The sequence below is a fragment of the Centruroides vittatus genome, unplaced genomic scaffold, assembly GCF_030686945.1.
Source record: "Centruroides vittatus isolate TY-2023 unplaced genomic scaffold, ASM3068694v2 contig_958, whole genome shotgun sequence".
In the NCBI taxonomy this organism is placed as follows: domain Eukaryota; kingdom Metazoa; phylum Arthropoda; class Arachnida; order Scorpiones; family Buthidae; genus Centruroides; species Centruroides vittatus.
This window is the reverse complement of record NW_027122637.1, coordinates 200,227-223,585: the sequence shown is the minus strand read 5'-3', so window position 1 is coordinate 223,585 and position 23,359 is coordinate 200,227. Positions and strand designations below refer to the sequence as shown.

General features: G+C 29.2%; 1 protein-coding gene across 1 annotated transcript in view; it reads right to left on the bottom strand.

Moving 5' to 3' along the window:
• Nucleotides 1–2,349: 2,349 nt before the first annotated feature.
• Nucleotides 2,350–23,359, bottom strand: part of dbe (KRR1 small subunit processome component homolog dbe) — a 51,261-nt gene continuing 30,251 nt past the window's right edge. Inside the window, exons 8-11 of the mRNA XM_067282598.1 lie at nucleotides 18,179–18,256; nucleotides 16,882–16,978; nucleotides 4,451–4,500; nucleotides 2,350–2,467 (exon numbers count right to left, since the gene is read on the bottom strand). Coding sequence (XP_067138699.1) covers nucleotides 2,402–2,467; nucleotides 4,451–4,500; nucleotides 16,882–16,978; nucleotides 18,179–18,256 — 291 coding nt within the window. The 3' untranslated portion in view covers nucleotides 2,350–2,401. The remainder of the gene's footprint in view (nucleotides 2,468–4,450; nucleotides 4,501–16,881; nucleotides 16,979–18,178; nucleotides 18,257–23,359) is intronic.

Here is a 23,359-nt window from a genome sequence, read left to right as displayed (position 1 = left end):
GGACAGAAACGAGTTACAACTCAACCAGATGATAGTGTCATGGAAGGTGGCCATTAGTAATCTATTTAAAATTGTTGAGAACTAACAAAACTACGGAATGATTATGGAATCAAGTTATATAGATCCACAGCGTGGCAGAGATTGAGAGAAATGGCATTCCAATCTCGTGTACCAAAAGTGAAGACATATTTAAATAAATCACAACAGATGAAAAGATTGCTGTAAACAAAAGAGAAAGAACCCTGGACTGTGGATGACTGAAACAAGTATTATTTTCAGATAAATCAAAATTGTGTGTTACATTTGGTGACAAGGAACCTCGTGATCAAACGAAAACCATAGAAAAGGAGAAATCAATGATCCAGATTGTTTAAAACATTTCGTTAAACATCCATAAAGTATAATGGTATGAGGAAGTTTCACTGAAACAGGAAATGACAGCCTGTTTTTTAAACATAACTGTCAGTTCCGACATGTACAAAATTTTCTTATATCAGTGAAAGATTTTTGATGATGATTTCATATTTCAGCAGCAAAATAGTAGTGTTCTGACTTGGCCAGGCAATTCCCGACCTCAATCCGATTGAAAACATGCGGAACATTACAAACGGAGCAAACACTTCGACAATAAACTAAAAATCCACCAATGAGTTGCTTAACTTTCCCGGCAACATCTGGTGGCGCCATCTGTTGCGATATTTTATTGAAAAGAACTTTTTATATTTATTATAATAATAAAATGGCAAAAAACTTAATTTTAAGGGTGGGGATGGATTTTATAAAAATTGTAAATGCAAATAAGGAGTAAAATCGTCATCAAGTCAGACACTAGTTTACGATCCCCTTTATTTTCCCACCCCCTAAACCTTTAAGCACCAAAATTTATTAGCATAAATCCCCCTAATACACAAACCTCCTTATAAAGTTTCAGAAATTTTCGACAAAAAGCACAGGAGTTATTCAGAGGGTAAACAAAATCGTGCCCCCCACACATACAGAAAAAAAACAAATTTTTTGTATTTCTCGACGTTTCAAAGTCCCGGATCCAAAAATGTAAAAATGTTGGGGGGGTCAGTTTTTGACCGGTCTCCATACTTTTCCTTTGTTATATGTAACAGCCGAAAAAGTAAAAACGAATTGAAGGAAATAGTGAGGTCTGTTTGGAACAATATTACTGCTGATTTGTGAGAGAAATTAACTGAATCAATGCCTGGTCCAATAAGGACAGTAGTAAAGGTCAAAGGAAGCCCAACACGATACTGTATTAATTAAAACCAACATCAATATATTAATATGTACAAATTGTATATAAAGTGAAATAAAAATATTCCATTATTTTGAAACAGCAGGTAAGAAAGTAAAGTTTAATTGTAATAGAACTATATATAATAATGAGCTGATTTTTGGAAGAAATAAAGATGAAACATGATAGAATGTGATACTTTATTTACTACAATGTTTCATAGTTATAACATTATTATTTTTAACATAAATGCTATGATATTAATTGAAAAAAGAATATTTTGAAATTATATTGTATTTTATGATTTTTGCATATTACTGTTGATTTTCTTTTCAGAAATTTATATTTCAATACATTCTGTGCAAGCTAATTCTAAATTTTTGTAGTCAAAAGATCCATACAAAATGGCTAAGATGACTCCTTAAATCCAGTTTTTTTTTTTTTTTTTTTTACCATAACCACCAGTGGAAAATATTTTGGTGTCAATGTGTGGTTGAAGAAAAAGAATATGACAATAATGAAAAACTCTGTAATAAAAGATAAGTACTTTCAGTTTCAATAAGAATGCATGATGATTCCCTTAAAAAATGCTCAAAAAGTAGCCTGATGATTCATTTGGTAATGATTAAATGCCATTCTGGGTTAATATAATCAAACTATATTTTAAATGATTATTTATAGGCAGGAGTTGAGAAGCTGGAGTTTAGTCTTCCACCTCCACAGCCTTGTTTTGAATTGTGTATGTTCTACTTGATGTTTGTTTTTATAATATCTACTTGTATTTATTGTAAATAAATAAATATATATACATATATATATATATATATGTTTAATAAATATCATAAGTACAAACTATCTTTTTTGTGTCCATTAATTAGTTTAACAAATTTTTGTTTAAACCTGCAGATTATTTTATAATCACCTAACCTAAATCATACTCTACATTTCAAATTTTTAAAATTTAATTTAATTATTTAAATTCAAAGAAAAATGATTGAATTAGATAACATAACCTATTAATTTGTTGTTAATTAATTTATCACTTTCATACTATAAAATTTAATAAATTTGTACAAATGATTGATAAATATAAAATAATTTACTACTTTTTAAAATAAATATAAAGTTTATTCCTTAAATTTAATTACTGTAAATACATTATTTCTTTTTTTTCTTTTTCTGGGGTATTTCATATGTATCTTGATCTGGCCTGAATCCTCTTTTCTGAAAATACAAAATATATCATAATTCATCAATATAATTACTAATAATCCTGAATTTACTATTAATTTGTGATATTTATCATTATTATATAGTTAAATAATTAGATACATCACTTTATTAGAATAATCAGGGATTACTCCTTCATCCATGGGTTAGTTACATTTAATTCCAATACAGAAAAGTAACAAATCACAGAATTATAAAAAATGAAAAGATTTCTTACATCTATTTTACATAAAAATACATTGTTTCATTTTGACAATATCAGATGATATAATTCTACTTCATTTTGATTTAAAAAAAATTGAATTTAAGAGAGGTAATTCCAAACAAGTCTATTTATTTTAAAAAAATGGACATCTTATGGTTAGATGAGCTATTGAAAAATTATCTTTATTACAAAATACAGTTACTTTTATTAAACATTACAATATAATGTTTATATCAAAGTAAATTTTATTTAATCTTGCAAAATTATCAAAATTGCATCATAACTTAAACTTCCTCACATAAAACTGTATACCAAGAGCAAAATTTTGAGAGCTCAACACCATTTAGATCTTTATCCCCAACATCAATTCATACCAATGTTAACTAATTAGATATTAACATTGATTTTTCTGCTAATTTATATTAATGTTTTTGTGAAATTAATTAATGAAATGATGGACTGATATCCCAATTTATATTTTCTATAAACATCCCAATGTAACCAATGCCTGAGATGCCATTCAATTAGAGAATGTATGAAAGGTAATACTTAATTCACAGAATTTTTATAATTTCTATGATAAAATAATATGTTTATTTGTAGCATAAAAAATTATATATATTTAATATGGACTGTCAATATGTTGCAAAATTCTGTTTGAAGATTTTAATTAATCATCAAACAGAATTTGTTCCATTCTATGATTCAAATGAATTCTGTTTTTCAAGGATGGTCTATAAAAGCCGAAACATTTCTAAAGTTATTAAATACTTTTGGTGTTTTTAATAAGCAGACATGTCGACTTTACATTTAAAAATTGTGTCAAGTTTTGTTCATTTCGAAAATTACTTATTATGTTTCTCTGAAATAATTAAACTACGAGGGAGTTTCAATAAGTAACGCCTTATATTTTTTTAAGCAAAAGTTTTAATGCATATGGAAAATACAGAATATACAAAATGAACTATGTGGATTAGGCTACTTCTTGACATAGGAACCATTCAGGATCAAGCACTTGTCCTAGCATTACCCCTGGCTTGAAGATGCCTGTGTTGTAGAACACCGTTTCCTGACTATACAACCATCTGCAAACAGCCAATTTAACCTCCTCATCAGAATGGAACCTCTCTCTAGCCAGGAATTTCTTCAAAGGACCAAACAGGACACTGAGCAATTTTTCTGACAGCCATCTTCAAGCGAATGCGGCAGTTGCTTTGAATCGTTTGATCGACAGCAGCAACTGTTTGAGGCAAAGCTGCTCTTACCGGACGACCTGACCTGTGCTTGTCAATCATACACTGACAACCATTTTTAAACATTTTGCACCATCGATGGACATTTGAATAGTCCATACAATCATTACCGTACACTTTCTGCATTTCTGCATGAATTTGTTCACATTTCTTGCCTCCTGCCTATGGAAAACAAATAACACTTCACTGTTCTTTTCTTTCCATTTGTCAGAAATGTCAACAAGCAACACAAGTGTTCCTATTGTGCAACAGTGTTGCCAGAAATTCAAACTTCATTTACTATATTCACATTTTTGCATATACATTAAAATGTTTGTTTAAAAAAATAAAAGGCATTACTTATTGAAACACCTTTGTACAATACAAGATTAAAAATGAAATTTTTTTAGTGCAAAAAATACTATACTTTCATAAAATTTGAAAATTACTAGCATGCTAAACTTAGCATGAAAGATATTTTAAAATGTATTTGTATTTATACAAATATTTTTAAGATCATAATAAAGTTTTATACTAAACCTGTGATTTCTTGATATTCTTTTTAAATTGTTCTATATTAATTTTAGTATCTGAAAAATAATAATAATATATAATTTGTAATTAAATATATTTTGTAATAAATACAAATTTTATACTTAGTTATCTCAAATTATTATATTTGAATTACTTGTATTAAATTTGTTAACATGTTATTATTTGATAACCAAATGCAAAACTTTGTTAGAATGTAAATTCCTGATTCGACAAGACTACCAATGAATTATAAAAAAAATTTTGAAAAATATTGAAGTTCTACTTTTTACGTTCATTTAGTTATATATATGCTTCTGAAAAAGTTTTACTTTTATGACATTCAACAATTTTAAATTTTACATAGAATACAATAATACTTATTTCTTACACAATAGATAATAAGCAAAACCAGTAAAAAAATTTAAAAAATAAATAAATAAATAAATACAACAGCAACAAGATAATAATAATGTTATTTAGAAAATTTGTTTATGTGAAGAAAAACATACTTAATTATTTCTGTATATAATGTTACAAATTACCCTTTTAATTGCTTTCTGATAAGATTAAAAGTTATTCAAAAGACAACATAAAACCTTTCTCAATTGCTAAGCTAATTAATCAAATTATTCATTTCAAATTTGATATTTTACAACTTAAACTACAAAATTAAGGATTTTTTAGTTATTTTGATATTGACGTTTAGTTGTTTGATGATTGATTATAAATAATATCCTAATTCAACATTACATTTTCTTTTGTAGCCTCTTTTCATAAATATTGAGAACAAGGTCTATGACATAATTTTCAATTTGTTGGTATTAAACAATAAGAAAGCAAGCATACTGCAAGTACTGTACATTACATTTGAAAACTTGAATAGAAAAGCTATTTCTATTCAGCTTTTCAGAATATTTTCAACTTTGTTTTTGGGTTATATTTCTTATGAACTGAAAGCATAAAAACCAGAATATGCATCATTTTTGGTTTCGATTTCAATGTATTTTCAAGTAATGTAGCACTTAGGCTCTAAGTCAGTAGTTTTCAACCATGACAACAATTCAGGGGTGTTGCAAAATAAGTGCCAAGCAGTGTCATAATGTGCAACTTGTTACTAAAAGTACAAAAACTAATTTATAAAGTAAGGGCGCCGCAAAACAAAAATTACCAAGTTCAAGCTGCCACTGTTAGAAAAAGGTTGAAAAACACTGCTTTAAGATTTCATTTTTACTTTGGATTCATTATATGAATCAGGACCTACCCATACAGTTAAGTGATTAGTTAGCATTTAGATATTAAAATACTCTTGTGAAAGAGCATTTAAAACTCTAATGCTAACTAATACAGTCAAACCTGTTTTTATGCGCTCTTTTTATGTGCGATTTTTATTTGTGCGATTTTTTTAATGCGAATTTTTAATTTGTGCGGTATAGTTGGCGACTAGTCTCGTGCGATTCGTCATGTCTTACGTTGACTTATTATAGCTAAATAAACTTATTATAGCATAAATGCACTTATTATAGTAATATTATTGCATGAATATGCGAAAAATGAAATAATTTACTTTTTAAGTCAACAAAACACCACCCGGACAAAAATATGTAAAACAGACGATAGACCAGACGATGCAGTCAAGTGCTGACATCTGTTGTCAATAAATTCTATTTCGTACGGTTTTGAGTTATTTTCTATGTGAGACTTTTTTGTGCGGTCCCTGTTGACCGCATAAAAAAATATTTTTTAATTGTGTTGCGAAGACTATTTTTTACAGCCATTCGTGAAGTTTCATGAGATTTTTTTTAATGCGTTTTTTTTAATGCGGTCCCTATCCCCCGCATAAAAACAGGTTTGACTGTATTTGACTTCACTTAACTCTGTTTTGGATAGTGTTTCCTTTTTAAACATTTACAGGGTTGATCAAAATGCTTGTTTTTTTTTTTTGGACAACAATATTAAATTTTAAAAATTAAAATGTAACTTCATTAAATTGTATATGCACCTTTGCTTTCTATTACTTTAGCCCATATGACTGGTAGATCCATTATTCCATGTGCAAAAATTTCTGGGAATTTTTCATCAAAAAATGTCTTTAGTTGGTTTTTTTCATATTGTTTAAGTTAGGGAACTTCTTCCCTTGATAACTATTCTGGAGAGATTGAAATAAGTGATAATCTGAAGACACAAGATCATGAGACTATGGGGAGTGGAATAAAACATCCCATCCAAATTAAAATTTTTCCTGAGTGGCAAAGATGTGTTTGACCTAGCATTGTCAAGCTGGAAAACCAACCAAAGAATGCTGGCCATTTCTTTTTATGTCTGCCTTAAGATTATAAAGTTGGAAACAGTACTTCTATGCACTGATGGTTTGATTTCAAGGTAGTAGCAATTCATAAAAGGTAATTCCCTGCTAGTCTCACAAAAACTCAGCTTAAACTTTTCTAGCTTTTGAGTGCATTGCAGAAAGTCAGTTGACTTCTCCACAATACTTTTTGCTGCCCATTATCCACACATCTAATCAATCCATTTTTCATCATCAGTAATTAGTTGCTTCAAAAAGGAATCCATCTGGTTATGTTTCAGCAGCAAATCACAAGCATTCTGTCTATCAGATTTCTCTCACTCAACTAATGTGGTACCCAAACATCACAGCACAATACATATTCTAAATTATGTGAATAGCCAACAATGAATCTGAGTGATAGATAGCACTTTTGCAATTTCCATGGTGGTATATATGGATTTTCATTAATTAGTGCAGTGATTGCATCATCATCAACAGCCAAGGAGCTTCCAAATCATACTGTATCTTCTAAAGAAAAATTTCCTGTACTGAACCTCTTAAACCATTTTTGACATGTATAAACATTGGTAGAAGCTTCCCCATAAACAGCACAGACCTTTTCTGCGCAGTTGTAGCATTTTTCTTTTTATAGAAATAGAAAAGCATAAGACGACAAAAATGCAGCTTAAGATTCTCCATTTTTAAGTGCAAAAATTTGACTATAATGGTAACAAAAATTACATTCTCCTATATAATCTCAATTAAAAATTTTTATATTAAAAAAAAAAAAATGTTTTAAAAAAGACCATCTACTTTAGAAAACATATTCATATATTGAGAGTGCACAAATTTTTAAAAATTATAATAAACATAAAAAACTCATTTTTATTGTCTTTCACAATACAAATATACACTAAAACAATAGTAACTAATTTTTTAAAATTATTATTAAAATCCATTTTAATTTTTTGTTGCACAATAATTTCACAGAGTTTCAGCACCATATAATATTTGGCGCATTAATACATGAAGACAATTAATATATAAAAGTGATAATAAAACTACTCAAAGATGAGGGAAAAAAATGCTTAATTTTGAAAACCAAGTTAAATTTTATTCAGTAATAGTTTTGTTCTTTTATAAGAACATCAGCAGTTGTGAAAATTATCACATTTTAGAACTAATATATTTGAAAGATAAAACATCTCTATAATTATTCAAAAATTAATAAAATAAAGTAAAATCAAAATAAATTAAAACAAGAAATTATAAACAAATTGAATTAAATAAAACACAGTACAATGAATAAATGTGGCCTTGTAGCCACCCACACTACATGACCTTCAACAAATACACTCCATGTGTATTAATGCTGCTTCTAGATTAAGTTGGAAAGAACTTTTTGAATAAAAAAGTTAGTAAGTATGATAAGAGTCTAAACTGGCAGTCCATCTACTGTCTAAGACAAAGCAGTAATGGGCATTAATAATTCCAAGTTTGCATGCAAAAAGATATATGTAACACTGCCCAATTAATCAGACTGTTTGCTTGTTAGCACCACCCAGCTTTTAATGAGTAATAAACTTGTGCTCATTATGTCAATGCTGTACAACTTTGCATTACAGGTAATATCATTGTCTGTAATGTAACTGGTCAAGAGAGAAACTATCATTTTACTAGTTACTATGCCCATATTCCATATATTCTCTTTAGTTGCCTGGACAGCTTTTTTGCCTTCTTTTCACCTATTTAAAGTTGCCCTCATAAGGTCTTTAATTACATTGGGAGGGAAACCATTATTAATTGCTGTTTGTATAAAACATGAAGATTCTTGCAGACTGTGTATTATTAACAAAGTGCACCTTATCATCCTCTTTATTGGGCTCTGAAGGTTCCTAACTTATGGACCATAATGTCTAATGATTGCCAATGTATGTAAGAATCTTAGCTAGTAGGCTTCTTATAGTCTTGTGCCATAACCACCTCCTAAAGTATAGATGTAGACAGTTGTGATATTCCAAATAGTTAACAAAGGGTTCGCTAGCAGAAAATTTTTCCCTGACAATCACTGACAAACAAAATGAAAGTTTTGGCTAGAAATAAATACAATACCTTTTCTTGCGATATATCTAATAATCAGTGGCGTATTTGGAACGTAACAAGCCCTGGGCAAAGACCAGATAACAATAGTATATTAATGCTGTCAACCTTTTTTTTTTTTTTAAGGCAGAGAAATTTTTCACCCCAAATGGCACTGCTGATAATCGACAGATGTCATCATCTCTCAAAATACAATATCCTTTTTATTTCGCTGTCCATAGCCCGACACGTGTTCCACAGCCATCTTGTATTATCTCGTGTGCGTGAGATTGTGGGATCTCTCTCATGACTGGATCTAGTTTCAAGAACTCTCTTGAATTGATCACAATTAAACCTTGTTTCAGTCGAGAGAGATTGCACCAAGACATAGTCCCCGACCTTGCTCACAATCTAGATTGAAATGCTTGGTGCAAACGGCGTATAAGGCTCTAGTTTAGTAGTATTACAGAGTATAATACGTATATTTTAATATTAAAAAAAAAAAAAAAAACAAAACCACTGAGAAATGTTCTGTGTGTTTAACAAGGTTCGGAAAACTGAAAATTTTAACAATGGGTTCAGCCGAACCTGTGCAAACCCACTGAATATCACCACTGGATGTAGAGGTCTAAGAAGATTGACCTCTTCTTGTCTAGTCTGATCAATCCAAAGTTGGATACTGAGTTATTACTGATTTCTTCTATAAAATCCCACAGTTTGCCTCCATTATTCCATAGTATGAGAATATCATTAATGTATTAACAAATAATGTTTTATGTTACTCTTGTATTTGTTAACCACCCAGATTTTCTACTCACAAAAACCACTATCTCAGCAATGTTGCTAGAATGAGCGCATAGACATGCCTACCTCCTGTTAATAGTACATACTAGGGTTTCTCAAATGAGATCCTGGTTGTTTTTCTAACCTGGGAAATATCTGGGAAATTCTTCTCATCCCGGGAAATCCCGCAAATTTCTTAAAAATTCACTTTTTTCTTATTTTGTGTTAAGGTTGAGGAAATTTTGCAAATAGAAACTATAATTAACTCATAAACTGTCAGAATACATTTTTATTTATTAATTTTAAACCTACTTATTAGTTTTTTAAATTTTTGCTCGTTATGGTTTGTCAGAAATGGTCAATAATCAATAAGTAGCTTATTTGTGGCCAGACTCTGAAAATTCTTTACTTGTCAGAACCTGTAATATCTGGAATAATTGTGCTTATGCTGTCTAATTTTTAACCATGCCCAGTAGCTTCAATAACTGCATAACTGGTTGTGCAAATTAAGCAAGGTTACGAATGAGTACGAAGTCTGCAAGTATGAAGTTTTTCTTCATAAACCTGATAATTAAAGACAAACGAACTGCTGAATTATCGGGCTATAAGCTTGATGATTCTATTAAAGCAGCCGAGGTAGACAAATCAAGAATACTAGAGAGCAAAAGAAGTACTACAATTTCGAAAATGAACTAGAAATCTTCCAGGCTACAGGTGAAAAAACGCATAATATCTGTCTCCTCTTAAATGCATTAAACACGATTCCACTCACATCAATTGAATCGGAAAGGGCATTCTCAGTAGCAGGACTTTTCATTACTAAAATAAGAACCAGATTGAGTGATTGGAGTATTGACCATCTTTGCTTTTTAAAATCTTATTATATAAAATTTACAATATTTTGTATTATGTTTTATTTAAAAAATGAAAATCACCCATTAAGTTAGAAGTTTGATCTAAGTTCATTTTTTTTTTAAATTTTCAACTCAATTCAAAGCATTTTTTTTTTGTTTGTATGTAGTTTCCAGCAAACATTAATAAATTTTTTATATTTGTGAAAATTTCCACGTAATTCAAAGGTATTTTTTAATATATATCTAACACAGCATTATTAATATGATTTTGGAGGTTGCAGAACATATTAAATTACTTTAAAAATGAAAAATAATTATATCATTTGATTTCAAGATATTTTGTATATCTTAAAAATAATTAATTCTATCCCAGAATTTTCTGGGATTCTGGAAAACAGTTTACTTTTATCCCGTAATCTTGGGACAAGCAAAAGACAGGGAAATGAGAAACCCTAGTACATACTCTCCCAAACTAAATATTTTATAAATTAAGTCCAGATAATCAGTCACTTATCTGTAACAGCCATTCTTTGGCATATTAAATTTCTGGTTTAATGCAATAGCCGATTATGTCTTGATTGAAGGAAACAGATCAATGTAATTCATAATCATCAACACATTATCCTCTTGTTTGACTTTTTTAAGACTAGAACAACCTCCTCAGCATTGCTTATTGTATATTCAGATCCAGGACCTATTAAGTTAAGCAACTGATGTAAGGTTCTTTCCAGTGTAACCAGTGGAGTATATGTCTATTCTAACAAGGGCCTTTCTGGCCAATTTGATTTATGCATTTTGATCCTACCAAAGAGTCTAGATGCAACAGCTCTCTACAGGGGTGAGAACTTCAAAAATCTTAGAAACTTCCTGTCTTTGGTTAGCAACTTCACCTTCCATAGCAGCTAAGTTGTAGGATCTCTGTTAAGCATAGTTTAGTAAGTCCTCGTAAGGTATTCTCTTATTTTTTCTCTGTAGGTTCTATGAGTTAGGAACACTGGTGTGGTTGTTACTCTTATCAGCATAAACACAATGTTGTTCAGTTTGCACCCAATTTTTGTTTTGTTACATGCTTTTGTTATCTCAGATTGTTTCATCCTACTTGCCTATATCTTGCAACTCTTCAGAAAGCCAGTTCTTAATTCTAGCCGTGGTTTCATCCAGTAAACAATTACAGAACATCTCCATCTAGACTATTGAGAATTTGAAAGGATCCAAGATACCCAGAAGAAACTTGTGGCTGAATTTGTAATCATCATCTACACAAAGAGATGAGACAATATCCAGTTTATGTAGGTATTTAGGCTTCCCCTCAGTCTTTAGATTTAGCAGTAATTGATTATGAAAAATCCAATTAAGCTTTTTAATAAAACTCATAATGAGTTTTCATTGTAAGTTTATTATAATATCATTTTAAGCCACATGGCTTTCAGAAACTCAACCTTGTCAATGGCATGTAATCAAAGACTGTCTCTGGTTCATTCTAATATACATCTGGTCCTGAATAACTGCCTTCTTTTTAAACAAATGATGGTATTTAAACATTTATAGCAAATGCATTTTTGATTCTGTTATAGTCTAATAAAAAGAAAATCTATATACACTCATAGGTAGCACATTGTTGAGCATTTATTTTTGGATATGGTGCCAAGTTCAAGTATTATTTTTGCGAAAAGTATTCAGTTTTTATATCTTAGGAGAATATTCCTGTCTAAAGAATGTAAAAAGACTTTTTTTGGATATTTTTCTTTTAAAACTTAAGGAAAAGGAAAAATTCTTGTAAACCCTTTTTTTATCATGCAAGTATTTTTCAATTGATAACAGAAACAACCAGATTCCAATAAAATATAACAATCCATAATCAAATACATTTGGCAATAGGTTAACAAACATAATCCATTCCAAGACTTTGTTTGCTATCCAAATTGTTCGTTTGATTTACCATAGTTTTTTATGGAAATTTGATTAATTCGTTCTGGAGATCCCAAAAATATATACTTTCTTATTACGTTTATTTATATGTAGTAATAAAAATACATATATACACAGTCTTGCATTTTTATTAGTAATGTTTTTCCATTTGTGAGGGTTAAAGAATCTATCTAATGTCGATTGCTTTTTGCTCTTCTTGAGGATTTTTCAAAAGTAATTAATAGCATTGTAATTGTAGAGATCCCCAAGCCTATTATCCTCAACGTGGTTTGGATGCCATTCTAAGACCGTTGTTTTGACATCCTCCCACTTCTTACAAAAATATTTAATAGCAGATATCAACATTAATTCTCTTTTTCAAAAAAAACATATCTCACTGAGTTTCTTGGTGTTCTTCATTTAAGAGTTCTTGGCGTTCTTCTGTCATCAGATGAGTTTCAGGTTCCATTATGAGCTCTTCAATGTTCTTTATTTCTCAGATGCAATTTTTGTTACTCCTTAAGCTGCTTGAGTCTTCTTGATTATACAGATAAGATTGAACTCTGGCCTATTGTTCAAGCCATACTGCCCAGCAACATCAGACATTTGCCCATTCTTTACCTTTACCTTTTATTCTTTACCTTTGCTATTATACTCTCACCTTTTAAAAATAAAAACTGATGCAAAACTTAACAAGTGTCCGCCTGATAGTATTGCGAATACTATAAAAAAATGTTTATGTCAGAAAAATAAAAAACTGGAATTACGAGGGAGAGTTTCAAAGTTCAGAGGAATACTGTCCGATCAGTATATACCAGGTTGAGCGTTGACGTCGATGTCTCCCACGCTCCAAAAAGTTTCGAATTGTTGCCTGAAGACAAGGGAAGACCAATTGGCATTCATTATTTTACGTCACTTCTTGTGTTTGTTCTGTGAGGTGTTCGTTGTATGATCATAAAAATCTTTCATGAAAGTGTTCATTATCTGATCATCCACTGTATATTTCAAAAGAAAATAGCAATTCAAGAGAAAAATATTTTATTTTGAATATAGTGCTGTAATTAATAAATTTATAGTAAAGTAATTGATCATTAATTAATTTATTTGTTTTCAAGTTATTAGATTCTATTATAAAAAGTAGAGGAGGAAAACACTTATCAAGATGCAAAATAAAGATCTTTTAAATATTTTATTTATTTTTTTGCAATATTTTGCTTAAAGGAGAGAAATATTTCTTAGTTAACATAGATATGTGATTTAATTATAACAGTTGTGAAATTTAACACATTATTGCTAATCTGAGATTGTATTCTTTGTTTAGAAATTTATTTTAAACTTTATACTTCACTTATATTTATATTCACTACTAGGTGTATTAAGAGACACAAGGCTTTTTTACATCTTTATTTCTGGTTCATTATATGCTGTCTTTCTTATAACTTTTATGTTTTCTGTAAAAATACTGTATAGCTATAACTATTTTATATCATTATAATTTATATTAAAAAACTATTACAATCATTTGTAATAAAATATAAATATTTACTGGATGAATAATTATATATCATCAATGACAATATCTCTGAAGACTAGAAAAAACAAAAGCATAAGAGAGGTTATTTTAAGATCTTAGAAAAATCAATAAGAGCAGATATGCCAGTATCCATTGCTTTTATCAATATAGAAAAAGATTGGACAATAATGTTGAATATCCTAAAGGAGTTCCTAAAGGAGAATTGACTACAGAATAATACAGTGGCAATCTCGTACTTTGAATTTAATTCGTTCCAGGAGGATATTTGAAATCTAAATAAATTTTTCCCATTAGAAATAACAGAAAGTGAATTAATTCTTTCCAGACCTAAACAATACTCATTTGGATAAACTTAAAACAGTAAATACACATAATTTATGAAAAGTATAACACAATTAAATGCCCTAGTAATAAATTAAGAAACAAAAACAATAAATAAAATACATAAGTACAATATTTAATAAAATAAAAATTGCATTAACTGGTTGCAAACTGTTGACTTTGGCATCTTAAGCAAGGCTGCAGATCCAACATGTGTACCATGAATAAGTTCATTTTTCTATTGTCAATTGTCAATATTATCAAGATATCTATTTAGAAAGCTAGAGCTTAATAACACTTCTCAGATGCCATGGTTAATAAGTAAAGATCTTTTAAATATTTTATTTATTTTTTTGCAATATTTTGCTTAAAGGAGAGAAATATTTCTTAGTTAACATAGATATGTGATTTAATTATAACAGTTGTGAAATTTAACACATTATTGCTAATCTGAGATTGTATTCTTTGTTTAGAAATTTATTTTAAACTTTATACTTCACTTATATTTATATTCACTACTAGGTGTATTAAGAGACACAAGGCTTTTTTACATCTTTATTTCTGGTTCTTCCATATGCTGATACACGTTTTGGGCTTAAGCCCCTCTTATGTCAGCATGACATGTGAGATTTCTTCCAGGTGGTATTGATACATGGACACTTCATTTAAAATTGCGTATTTACAGTTAAAATTCCACTACCACAGACATCAAGAGTATTTACCGGAAGATGTACGATATTAAACATGAAGCTCACAACAATAGTAATTTTATTTTATATTTTAAACTGTAATAATATTTTAACAATTTTAACTGTAAATATGCAATTTTAAACAAAGTGTCCATGTATCAATACCACCTGGAAGAAATCTCATATGTCATGCCAACAGAAGAAGGGCCTAAGCCCGAAACGCGTATCTGCATATTAGAGAACCAGAAATAAAGATGTAAAAAAGCCTTGTGTCTCTTAATACACCTAGTAGTGAATATTAATTCAAATAAAGAGAAGACACGGCCTCGGAATACATATTTATACTTCACATTTTGTTTGAATAAAATCAAGATGTTATGTCTTCAGATAAAAAGCATATCAGACATATTATGCTACTTGAGTTTGGGATATAATGCTATATATCCCAAATAATAATAATAAAAATTTTAGTTTGTATGGGGAAAATGCTCCTAAACTTCAAATGTATCAAATGTGTTTTAAAAAGTTCTTTTTTGAAATTTTTGAACTAAAAGATACAAAATGTATGGAATGCCCAAAAACTGTACACAAAGAAAAATTGCAGTAAAAAATTGTTAAAAATTGACAATAACACAATATATGTAACCAAAAATATCAAAACTACAGCAAAAAAGTTCTGAAAACATATTAGCATAATACAAGGGTGAGAAGTGACTTGGATGTAAAACAGATTGTGTTTATGCTTCAAGCATGTTTTTTCATGAACTGCACATGCAGTTTGAACTTTGAAGCATTGTTCAAACTCAAAGATAAATTTTTGTCAAATCTAGTGTTCATATGCCGAAGCATTCAAAGTACAAGGTACCACTGTATATCAACTGTTCAAAGAAAAAGTAGCATTAATAGGGAAAGGTAAGGAAAAAGTAAAAATTTTGAAAAGACTCATATATGGATGGACATTTTGTGAACTATCATCTATTTTATCCAGTATTCATGTAGAAGTTATGAAGGAAAATAGGGAAACTGACCATAATGATAAAGATAAATGGTAAAATCTTCAACAAAATATGTTTTGCAAATGACATAGTCTGGTTGCAAAATGTAAATCAGAGTTACAGGAGGCATTAAGAGACCTTAATGATGCACTAAAGGCCAAATTCAACTTGAAAATAAATCACACGAAGATGAAAACAATGATTTGTTCAAGAGGAAACAAAAGATATACCAAAAAATACTGGAGGGGAAAGAATTACAGTGTGGAGAATTTCTGTTAGCTGGGAAGCCTCATAACATCTGATGGAAGGTGTGAAAAAGATGTGACATTCAGAATTGCACACAAAAGAAAGCATTCAACAGAATGAAAGAAATGTTAGCATCATAGAACATTTCTGTGGAAGTAAAGAAAAATCTCATCAAAAGTTATGTTTGGGAAGTGACCTTGTGTTGTTCTAAAACGTGAACATTGAGGAAAAAAGAGAAAACAAAGCTATAGGCCTTTGTGAACTGAAAAATTGTCTAACAAGTAAGTTTTACAGACAGCAAGAGAAACCAGAAGAATCTTAACACTATAAAATAAACAAATAAGCAACCTAATAGGACAATTATTAAGACATTCAGAATAGATGATGTATTATTTGAGGAAATTATGGAGGAAAAAAACAATAAGAAGATGACCAAGAATAAAGTACTGAGATGTAGTGAAAGGCAGATCACATTACAGTAAGATTCAGTAACTGGCACTAAATAGAAATGAATGGTGGACTTAATACTGTCACCAACCTTTGGGTTGAGAAGAGGAGCAAGAGAATAATTATATTATTACAAAGAAAGCAGTAAAAAAAAGGGGATATCAGAAATTTCTTCTATATCTAATATAAAATCTGGTATAACAACTAGGTATAATTTTTGTGAAAAATTTCATCTAACTATTATTTCAGATTTTTACTTTTAGAAAATAATAAATTTATTAAAGTATTAATTATTACCTTTTACTTCTTTTTTGTCTTGAATTGGTTCTTCTGGAGGAATAAATGCTTTACTTCTTTTTTCTTGCCTAATGACATCAGCTTTAATTTGGTTTTCCTATTCATTTCAAAATAAATAAATGAACTAAACATTAATTAAATTATATATTATAAATTCATATCATATAATCTATTAATAAATGAAAAGAGTATAAATAAATAAATAAAAATAATAATTGTTTTAAAAATATGAATCTTTCAATAAATAAAATTTATTTAAAACAGACTACCACAAATAAAATATAATTTAAATAAAATAAATAATCTATAATAATAAACTCCTAACAAAAATGTATGTTAAAAACATTCTTATTTACAAAAAAGAGTACATCTCTTGGAGTAATAAAGCATGCTAACATTTGTAATTAAAAAAATTTGCTTAATTTATAAGCAAAAGTACAATAATTAAGTAAATTATTTCTGTGTATATATAAATAATGTTTTAAATATTTTTTAAATGCAACTAATTGTCATTCTTTCTCACATGACTGTCTGCAGATGCACCTTTACTAATTATTAATTAGATAATTAAATTTCATAATATAAGTAAGTGGTCTATGGTTTGTTTGTATATTTCACTTGTTGCTTCACTTTAGTAAATTTTTGCAACACTTTTCAAGAATTATAATACCTACAAATACTAACCATTTGTCATGATAGCTATGTCAAGAAAATATTTAAAGTGTACTGGTACATCACATTCACTTACATATTTTTAAAATAAATGTTCCTGTTAAATATTTATAATACATTTAGGTTTTTATTTATGTATAACTTAATCACTTTCTATATTAAAATACATTCTTTACCAATTAAAAAACATTTATTTTTCTTTCTACAAAAATTATCTGTATATGCAAATTTCTTGAATAAAGTTAACACTTTTGTTGCTAGAAAACATAATTGCTATTAGTAAACACAATTATGAATATTTTTTCAAATTTAATAAACCAACAAATGTCTAAATAATCAGGCTAATATATGGCTGTTATAGCCATATATTAGCCCGATGTAGAACTTATTATTAGACTATATCTTTTTTAGATACTTGTAAAACTATTAAAATCTGAAAACAAATTATAATAAAAATTATATGGTAGAAATTTAGAGAAAGATATGTTGAATTAAAAGCTTTCTCAAATAAATTTTTAAAATACAATTGCTATTTATACTTAAATGTGATCTATTAAATTTACTTTTCTAAATTAATATAAAATGGTAAATTACAAGTTCTAGTAAGTTAAATAATAAAATTTACCCTTTTCTTTAACAGCTTTTTATATTTTTGTTGATCTTCTCTAAGAAAATATTCACCTGAGGCTAATTCTTTATCCACCTATATTTAATTATAAAGTAATTATTAATTCATACTCATTACATTATTATTTATTTAATTAATATATTATACTTGTTATATTTTTCCATGTTTATTTATACAAATTCTTTTCTTTTCCCACTTTATAAGTTTGAAATAAAATCATAATTGTTTGAGTATTCAAATATTTCTCAAATAATATTGCTCAAAAACAGATGTTTCACAATTAAAACAATTCATAAAACACCTGAGGTTTAGAATGATAAAATGTTATTTTTCATTGTGTTAATAATAGATCATTTTGTTGTTTGTTATATAAAATATACAACATAAACTTTATATATATATGCTTTTTGCAAGTTTGAGTTTTGGTATTTGAAAGTTAGAGCTTGCTTATTCACAATAAGATTGAAAACATTAAAGAAATGATAGAGTGCTTTTATCCTAAATCTGTTCTACTGTATTTCGTGTTGTGGAATATATGACAATAATGGATATTATCTGAAATGCAAAATATACTATAATTTTTGGAGCATAAGCAAGTCATGGCTTACATGTTGTTTTTACAATTGAAAAGGTAGATTGTGGTTTACACAAAGATGCAACTTATGTGTGAAAAATTTCATATCATTAACGAATCACTCTGAAGATAGTAGCACTACTACTATTACAATATATAAATAAATGTATATTTATTTATATATTGTATATTATACACACCCTGGTGTGCATGAAGAAGGTATATACTACTATTTTACTACTACTACTCTTGCTATAGAGACATCCCATGTGTTTTAGCCGCAATTAGTATAATAGTGCATCTACTATTGCCAATGATCAGTCATGCATAAATGTAAAAACTACACAAATGAATTCAAACTAATAGTAGCAAATATGCCAAAAGTAGCCAATTAAAGTAGCCAAAAGTAGCCAATTAAAGTAGCCAAAACAAACCAGTAGCCAAAAGTAGCCAATATGCCAATTGAGCTACTGGTCATGTATTTGAAGTAGATGAAAAAAATGTTAGGCAATGGCTCAAAGAAAAACACAAACTAAAGAGGATGCCACATTTCAAATGTACAAGAAGAAGTTATAAATGTTTCTGGTCACTTTTAGAAGCAAATTTCATACTGGGTGAATAGCCAGCAAAATAATGGATGAAGAGTTTTGCTATTTCAATTTGCATAAAGGCCAAAAATAGCAGAGGAAATGAAACAGGATGATTCTAAAAGTACTGTACTGGTATTTCTAATTTTAATTATTTATTTTTAAATTTTCTCCACTATCAAATTCTACTGGGGGTTTTATGAATGTCATCATGATGCACAAGGTTTAAGATAAAAATATAATCTGTATATCTGAATGCAAACAACAGCCCAAGAATGGAAGGAAATTAAGCAACTTTTGAGCTGGGCATTTGTTAGCATGACTGTTTTGAACACAAAAAATGTCCAGCTTCTCAACAAAGCTATTTTGTGGTGTAACAGGTCTTAGCAATCCAAGAGGCATTCCACCTAAAAACCCAAAATAATTGTTTCCAATTCAGTATGCATACTATCTTCAGGAATGGAAAATGCACATGGACTCACTTGTATTGGTTATTTTAACCAAATTCATAATGCCAGATATTGAATTGAAGGTTTTTGTGGCTCCTCTTGCAGTTTGTTATACTGTCTTCTATCTAAGATATGTTGATAATTTGCTGTTGGCTTGAGAAGGTTCCCATCAAGAGTTAGTTGCTTTCATACAACTTTTATCCTCAATCTATCAAATATCTTTTACTATTGACCAGGAAGATGTGCATTTCATCCTACTTTTAGATCTCCATATATTTAGATCATCTACAGAACTTACCATTGGAGTTTATCACAAAGTTAATTTACACTCTGTAATTATTCCCAGCACCTTAAAGTGCAGCCATCAGCCCTTTAATATGCAAAGTGTAACCTACTTCTTTCCACTCAACATTTGTAGATAAGGAGTAGAAGTTTATTACAGTCACAATTAGAAAAGCTGGCTATAATGTAAGCAAATACAACACAATCAGGATTAGAGTCTTCAAAGCCTTATTGTCTGTGGCCACTTGGTTAATTAGGCTAATAAGGAGTGAACATGTGTTTATATCCTATACCCAGAGCATGCTACTTTGCATCTCACAGAAACCTTTTTATTTAATATTTCTTTTGATGGTTATGTCAACGTTGGCAAATATTAAAATAACCAACTTGGAACTTGGCACCATAACTAAATGAATAAAATCACAACTGCCAGCTGAGAAAACAAATGATTTTTTTATTACTGTAACATAACAAGTCATCTTCAGCATTTCAAACATCAAAATAGTGAAATAGAAAGTTAGAACTTTTTGAAACACCAATTAGTGTACTGTACATGTGCAACACATGATGAAACAGATTGGAAAATTATAACTAAAAATACAATACAAATGAAACAAATAAGATAAATTTAGTATGTAGTGTGGATGCTGTATAATACAGTTGTATGTAAAATCACTTTAATCTGTGTCGGTTGATTTTCTCACAGCAACTCCAAGTTACTACTTAAGACTTTATTGTAGTATATTCTTAAATAGATTATTCATCATATGCATTTCATGCCGTTGTAAATTCACAGCCCCTCTTCGTGCTATTAAAGACAATGCAATGATTATTAGACTTGACACTATTATGATCACAAAAAATCTTTTACATTATGATTCTTTATATTTACTTACATGTCTTTAAGAGAGAGAAACAATTTTTAAAACTCCGGTACACATTCAATGTTCCCATATAAATATTAATACTATTATAAAACCTTTAAAAAAATTTTTAATAAATGGTAAAAAACCATATTATAGACTATATCACAATATCTTTAAACACAACTTGTAAAAATAAAGGTTAACCGGTTACTGAGTTTTAAAAATTGTTTCTCTCTCTTAAAGACATGTAAGTAAATATAAAGAATCATAATGTAAAAGATTTTTGTAATCATAATAGTGTCAAGTCTAATAATCATTTCATTGTCTTTAATAGCACTGAAGAGGGGCTGTGAATTTACAACAGCATGAAATGCATATGATGAATAATCTATTTAAGAATATACTACAATAAAGTCTTAAGTAATAACTTGGAGTTGCTGTGAGAAAATCAACCGACACAGATTAAAGTGATTTTACATACAAAAATAAATTTAATATATTACTGTGATCAAAAAGTATTGGGAATGGTTCATTTAAACTGTGCAATTGCAGTAGGGCACTGTCATCATTTCGTATGACTTTCATTGACATCTAGTAGCAATTTGTATGCCATTGCCTGTTTTTGTTTGCAAACACACACTTGTTTTGGATGTAAAAAATTTTTCGCTGGCAATTTTTCAAAATGTTGAGTGTAATTGACCAAAGAATGTGCATTAAATTTTGTTTTCACAATGGAATTAATGCTACAAAAACATTGGAAATGTTGCAAAAAACATTTCCAATGTTTTTGTAGCATTAATTCCTTTGGTGATGACAGTCTATCAAAAACAAGTTTTTAAGTGGTACAAAATATTCAATGAAGGTAGAGATGAACTACAGTCTGGTAGACCATCCACTTCAATAGATGAACAACATATTGCTTGAGTCAGAGATTTGGTGCTCAATGATCATTGTTTAACAATTAGAGACATTATTGAACATGTTCCAGTATAATTTAGATCTTGTCAAACAATTTTAGACTTGTGTTTGCAGCACGTCACTTCTTGAGTCATCCCAAAATCGTTGAATTTTTCCAAAAACAACAATGTGTTCAAGTGGCCATGGAAATGCTTTCTCGAGGTGAATCATTTGTAAAACACATCATTACAGGTGATGAAACATGTATCTACACTTTTGACACTGAAACAGCTCAACAACTGAGTAAATGGCAGTTCAAAAGATGAAGCAAGACCAAAAGACCACATCAAAATCAATCAAAACTCAACGCTGTTTTGATTTTTTCTTCAATTGTTGTGGTGTTGTGCATCACAAATTCCTTCCAACTGGCCAAACAGTCAACAAAGAATATTATTTGAGCAATTTGTAGAAAATGACCTGGTTTGCGGTGAGAAAATGCATGGATTTTGCACCACAATAATGCAACTGCTCACGATGCTTGTTGTTCATGAATTTTTGGCCAAAAATTCAATACATATGGTTCCACAAGCTCTGTGTTCATCTGATATGCCACAGTGTGACTTTTCATTGTTTCTTCAACTAAAATTTCTACTTCATGGTAACTGTTTTTAGCTGATTGATGCCACAAAAGAAAATTTGCTGTAAGTTCTGAAGGGGTTAAAAAAAAAAAAACAAACTTTAAAGCATATTTTGAAAATTGTAAAAAATGTTGGCATAAGTGCATTGCAGTGAAGGAGAATTACTTTGAAGGGAACAAAATAAATTTTTATGAATAAATTCAAATCTTGTGTTTTATTGAACTATTCCTAATACTAATTCATCCAAGTTTGCAGTCATGAATTGGGTTCCTTGTTCACCAGATATGAATGTTAGTGAGCATATATGGGATGCCATGCACTATTCATTTCTGAATTCTATGATCCAGAGGCAGACCTACCGAATATTAGATAGGTATCCCAGTCTTTCTGGCACTTCGGTGTACTTAATACAATATATATCTCCAAACAAGAGTTTAGTAAAAGCTTTACATTAAACTAACAGATAAGCCTGACATTGCCCAGGAAAAAAATAACAATAAACATTAAAACAAAAAACTCATAAAGAGTTTGGTTATTTTAGCCTACCATTGTCACGTTTATCGCAATACTCAGATGGTTCAAAATGGCACAATTTCATTGGTCAAACAAACAGGAATTGAAATATGATATCTTAAATTTTTTAAGATATCATAGGTTTTTTTTCTAATGTTAACTATAGCATACTTACCATTCACAGGTGAATATCAAATGGTTATCTGCCACTGAATCAAATTTTTCAAAAAATGAACCAAATATTTAAACTCAGCACCCTCAAAAACCCCCTTAAAACATATTTTGTGCTCACTGGTAACTTTGTATTATGGAATTTTCCTATTAAAATGCCATCATACCACTTGTCCATAGACAGAAAGGACTGTTGAGGAA